The sequence below is a fragment of the Oncorhynchus tshawytscha genome, linkage group LG26 (genome assembly GCF_018296145.1).
Source record: "Oncorhynchus tshawytscha isolate Ot180627B linkage group LG26, Otsh_v2.0, whole genome shotgun sequence".
Taxonomy (NCBI): domain Eukaryota; kingdom Metazoa; phylum Chordata; class Actinopteri; order Salmoniformes; family Salmonidae; genus Oncorhynchus; species Oncorhynchus tshawytscha.
Window position 1 is genome coordinate 33,011,107 of NC_056454.1, and position 6,000 is coordinate 33,017,106.

General features: G+C 43.1%; 1 protein-coding gene across 1 annotated transcript in view; it reads left to right on the top strand.

Moving 5' to 3' along the window:
* The window catches only part of znf385b (zinc finger protein 385B), a 160,054-nt gene extending 154,563 nt beyond the window's left edge, over window positions 1-5,491 (top strand). The window contains exons 6-9 of the mRNA XM_024389610.2: window positions 1,661-2,038; window positions 2,395-2,579; window positions 3,044-3,145; window positions 3,410-5,491. Coding sequence (XP_024245378.1) covers window positions 1,661-2,038; window positions 2,395-2,579; window positions 3,044-3,145; window positions 3,410-3,643 — 899 coding nt within the window. The 3' untranslated portion in view covers window positions 3,644-5,491. The remainder of the gene's footprint in view (window positions 1-1,660; window positions 2,039-2,394; window positions 2,580-3,043; window positions 3,146-3,409) is intronic.
* Window positions 5,492-6,000: the final 509 nt, after the last annotated feature.

A 6,000-nucleotide genomic window follows, 5' to 3' on the forward strand; every position in this document is an offset into this window, starting at 1 on the left:
ATTGAAAAATGAAGGTTTGAATCATGTGTTGTTTTCTGTATCAGTTCATTTTCATTTTTTTTATTTCACCTTTATTTAACCAGGTAGGATAGTTGAGAACAAGTTCTCATTTACAACTGCAACCTGGCCAAGATAAAGCAAAGCAGTGTGACACAGACAACAACACAGAGTTACACATGGAACAACATGGAGTAAACAATAAACAAGCCAATAGCACAATAAACGAGTCAATGACACAGTAGAAAAAAATAAAGTCTCTATACAGTGTGTGCAAAAGGCATGAGGAGGTTGGCAATAAATAGACCATAGTAGTGAAGAATTACAATTTAGCAGATTAACACTGGAGTGATAAATGAGCAGATGATGATATGCAAGTAGAGATACTGGTGTGCAAAAGAGCAGAAAAGTAAATAAAAACAGTATGGGGATGAGGTAGATTGGGTGGGCTATTTACAGATGGACTATGTACAGCTGCAGCGATCCTAAACCATGTGCCAATCAAATTTTTGGTCCTTAAATGTAACTGGTATACTTTTATGTATTCATTTTCTTACAAATTTTTGTGTTTAATGAATGAATGTGTTGCTTTGGGATGCTAATATAATTAATCCTTGCTAGCTACTGCTCTATTGACCCGGTTGGTGTAGATACACATTGCCACCCAAATGTATTTAATAACCTTATCTTAGGAAATGTTATGTTAACTTTACAAACTGTCTTCAAAGAGTACATAGAATAGTTTTTGTGAAAATCAGAGTTAATGAAGCAAGGTTTAATGAAGACTTTCAAATGCTAGTTTAGACCAAATATAGATGTCAACGTTGTGTGTATAGGTGGCAGGGAAGTCAGGCGCAGGAGAGTCAAAATGGAGTTTAAATGGTGCCTCTCCCGAACAAGGAGAGGCAACGACTTCGGCAGAAGTCGTGACAATAGACCAGTGTAGTGGCGTGTAGCTTGTAGATGTCATAGTGCCAGCTGGTATAATTGGTGTAAAGAGAGCACTATTCTCTGAAGAGAATACTACACAACTTTCTGAGAGGATCACAAATGCAAAATTACATTCATGGAAAAAGCTACAGTGCGTTCCTAATGCAGGGCGTTGGAGCATGGGTTTGGAGGGTGGGTGTGGTGTGGTGTGTGAGAAGGGGTGGAAGGAAAGGAGGGGTGGAGGGATGGTGTGGGACTGTGGGTGTGAGCATGAGTTCAGGCGCCTTACCTTGTGGCAATGTCCTCCATTGTGTTCTGGTACAGTACATGGTTCTGAGTGGGTGGAGGGACAGGGCGTCTCAGTGTCACAATAGAGGGGACAATAGTTTGACAACTAGGCTCTGTAACATTGACAGAGGGCCACATTGAAGCACACACATATGCACGCACACGCACACACACACACACACACACACACACACACACACACACTCACAAAGAGAGAGAGAGATAAAGATACAGAAAACACCACTGGCCAATAGCTCGATCCTGCTACTGCTACTCAACTGATCCCCCAGGGATCAAACTCTTACGCAACACATCAAAATAAAAATATAAGGGAATGTGTCACCAAAAGTTGTAATATTGTTAACGCTCCGAGACTAACTGTCAGATGTTGTCTCTCTCTTTTTCCCTCTCCCTCTCTCCCTCCCTCTTTCTTTCTTGATCTCAGAACAAATCGCAGTGCCTCCTAGCACGGCAGATAAAACCTTGGCTTCTCCAAATTCTTTCGTCCCCGTCATCTCCACCTCCTCCTCCCTGGCAGCTTTAACAGCCATGGCCGTCCCCAGTCCCTGTAATCCCGTCCTATGTGATCCCACGCCTGCCAGCCCCCCATCAGCTACACAAGTACAACTACAGGGGCCTGTTATGAAGAGCAGTGGCAGCATCAGCACCAAGCCTGTGCTCACGGCCCCCAACACTGCCGCTGCTACAGCAACTCAGCCCACGCCAGAGTCGGAGGAGGAGGAAAAAGCCAAAAAGCTCCTGTACTGTTCGCTTTGCAAAGTGGCCGTCAACTCTCTATCACAGCTGGAGGCCCACAACACAGGTGTGTTCCAGCATCTGTTTCTGTTTGCTCGACCGCCGTGTTAACGTTAGTGTTACTCCTCCCGAGGAGTGCGTGTGTGTGTTGGGAGGGGGAGGGGGGCTTGCATACGGGCTCAATATGTCAGATGTTTGTTAGCTAACATTGACACGTATGGCTGTTATGTAGTTATAGTGAAGTCAGACGTAATACCCAGGTCAGAGAAACACTGTTGGATCTCAAGCTGACCAATTAACATTTTGGATGGGAAAACAAAATCTGTTCTACTTTTAAACCAAACAAATGTATGTTTTATTTATGGTATTTTCCATGTGCAATATATTTAATTATGTTTTTGCCCTTTCTTCTCTCCCCTGAAGGTTCAAAACACAAAACTATGCTTGAGGCGAGAAACGGCGCAGGCCCAATTAAGGCCTATCCCAGACCGGGCTCAAAGCTCAAAGTCCAGGCCACCACCGTGCTGAAAGGCTCCGGACTGCAGAACAAGACATTCTATTGTGAGATCTGTGACGTCCACGTCAACTCAGAAATACAGCTCAAACAGGTACAACATAGGGTCTTGTCACAGGCCTTTCAAGACCTCTCTTTACCTCTCTTTAATTTTCTTGTGCACAAATGAATAAATAAATCTTAGCTGATCAGCAGCCAGCGCGCATGCAAGATTTGTGAGATTTCCTGGTGCCGATATTAGGTCAATCACAATACAGTATGGTCAGAGGGGGAACTGGGGAAAACACATTCTGGGAAATGACTTATTTCAAATCCTTGAATTCACCTCTAAATATATTTTTTTACATGTCAAATTGATTTCACTTTGGGAACTCAAGTATGCAGTGCTTGTTGTCTTGTTACAGCTTGAAGGGACCTTACAGGCTTTTTATAATTGGCTCACCAAAATACATGTCCCATATGGCACCCTATACCCTTTATAGTGCACCACCTTTGATCAGGGCCAATAAGGATTCACACACAGTTACGTCACTGACCTTTTTTGTTGTATTTTGTCAGCACATCTCCAGCAGAAGGCACAAGGACAGAGTGGCTGGGAAACCGATGAAACCCAAATACAGCCCTTACAACAAACAACAACGCAGCTCCACAGTCCTAGCCGTATGTATCATATATGTTCCTAATCAAAGCCCCTCAAGAAAAGTTGATTCGACTTCAGGGATGAATTGTTAATACATTTATTGGCAGTTTCTTAAAAAAGCATTTAGGAATATTGATGCATCAGTGGGCTAAAAGAGGGGCCTTTATGCTCATTGAAAATAATGGCTTGTTTTTGTAGCTAATTGCATTATCAATAGATTTGCTTTCTCATTTAACTCCTCTCCTCTCCTCTCCCATTCTATCCTATCCTCTTCTCTCCTTCAGGCAAAGCTGGCTCTTCAGAAGGACCTGGTGAAGCCTATCTCCCCTGCTGCTTTCCTCTCCAACCCCTTCTGCCCCACCACTGTCCCCTCTATCACCTTGCACCCGCGGCCCAACTCCTCTATCTTTCAGACTGCTGGCCTCCCAGGCTCTATGGGCTCCATGGGCTCCTTCCTCCGGGCTGCTCCAGGGCCCATCCGGCCCACCACCGGCTCTATACTCTTCGCCCCATACTGATTCCTGGATCGTGACACCAGGGTCGTGTTCAGTAGGCAGAGAATGAAAGAAAATGGCAGAAACTGAGTGAATCAGGGTGGTACTATCTGAGCTCGTCCACTAATTAATGCTTGTTTTTGTCTCCCGTTTTCCCTACGGTGTGCCCTAATGGACACAACCCTGTGTATCGGTATGAGCCAGGGAGCCAGAGGTACAGTAACACAAAGGGGAAAATGACATGAGTAGACAAACAGTGACCACGAGTAGACTCCTCTGACCACGTGGAACAGTGAGTGGATGACATCCTACTACAGACAGTACCTCCCAGGTGCACTGAACTGAGAGGAATACTACACTGCGAAGCTTGAACGAACAACAGTGTATTTATTTGATTGAACTTGCCTGTCTGCGTGCGTTGCCCTGAAGCATGAAGAACAGAGGTATAGTGGGCTCGCTAAGACCACTGAGGGTCTAAGTATTGGGATCTTGTGGAATAATAAAGAGCATCAAACAGCTTCCTGAATGACTTGAATTACCATAGTCTTCCTATTTGATTAAAATAATGGACAGCTCTAGCTACATGCGTATGACAGTGTTCATCATAACAGCCCCCAGACAGAAGCGCAGTCATACCCTATTCACACTATAGGGCCAACCTGAACAGCACTGGGCTGGCTTGTATATTTTCTTCTCACATTGTCCTTTCCAGTACGGTTTAAGCAACTACGGTGGATGTGCAACCAGGTCAGAGCAGTTCAGCGTGGCTCTGCTTGGTCTAGACCAGTAGTGTGAAAAACGGTATCATTGCACTTTTACAGTTGTTGCTTGATGTCATGAGTCATGGACTGTACGTTAATACAGTAATGCAGTTTTGGCCACGGTTCTGTCCTGGATTATGGAAGGCAAAAAGCTGAATCTCTGTTATGATCGTCAAATAGTCTGGCTTCAACTTACAGTAGATATTCATTGTAATTGTTTAGTAACAGTGTTCTCAGTTCCTCCACTTTAGAGAGAGAAACCATTCTCTTGGTTTTTCAGTAAGAGCCAAATGTTAACTTGAGATGGATTCAGGTCAATGGGAGACTTCAAGTCTGTTAAAGAAAATGTTAGTTAAAGCTCAAACACACCGGTAGGATTGTCAAACGTTTGCCTGCCGACAGTACTTAGCACCTCGGAACAGAGTGTCGGCAGTGAATATCTTTAGTGTTAACACAGCAAAGACCTTGAAGTCGTCAGCCACTCAGCCTTGTTAAAATACTCCAAACCAGAAGGTGGCAGTAGCATTGTTTGGCAATACATGTCCATGTGCGTTCCTTATGGTCTAGATTCCAATGTTAGCTGCAGTGCTAATGTTGCTATATTGTAGAAAGCCCTTGTTGATACTAGCCAGATGGCCACAGCTAGATAACTACCTTGCAAGATGACGAAGAAACCATTTCATTTACTTACCATAATCACATACTGTAGGGTGTCCAATCAAAACGCATCTTTTGACCAATGGGTAAAATAATATGTTAATTATTTATACAAACCCCAACAACAACAAAAATGGTCTAAACCTCATGTCTCTATCATAATCTGTTCAAAGCTTATTGGAGATGTTATCCTTGTAGGATGGATCAAATTAGGCTGACTAAATCAATGGAGGTCAGAGAAAAAAAATAGGTAAAAAATCTGGAGAATAGCATTGCATCATCTAGGCTGGATGCTGTGCGAGAATTAAGGCTACATAACAGGCTTACCATTAAACTTGTCATCTTTCTTTTAAAATCCAGATGACATAATACAATATAGAGGTAAGATAAATACAGTGCCTTGCGAAAGTATTCGGCCCCCTTGAACTTTGCGACCTTTTGCCACATTTCAGGCTTCAAACATAAAGATATAAAACTATTTTTTTGTGAAGAATCAACAACAAGTGGGACACAATCATGAAGTGGAACGACATTTATTGGATATTTCAAACTTTTTTAACAAATCAAAAACTGAAAAATTGGGCGTGCAAAATTATTCAGCCCCCTTAAGTTAATACTTTGTAGCGCCACCTTTTGCTGCGATTACAGCTGTAAGTCGCTTGGGGTATGTCTCTATCAGTTTTGCACATTGAGAGACTGAAATTCTTTCCCATTCCTCCTTGCAAAACAGCTCGAGCTCAGTGAGGTTGGATGGAGAGCATTTGTGAACAGCAGTTTTCAGTTCTTTCCACAGATTCTCGATTGGATTCAGGTCTGGACTTTGACTTGGCCATTCTAACACCTGGATATGTTTATTTTTGAACCATTCCATTGTAGATTTTGCTTTATGTTTTGGATCATTGTCTTGTTGGAAGACAAATCTCCGTCCCAGTCTCAGGTCTTTTGCAGACTCCATCAGGTTTT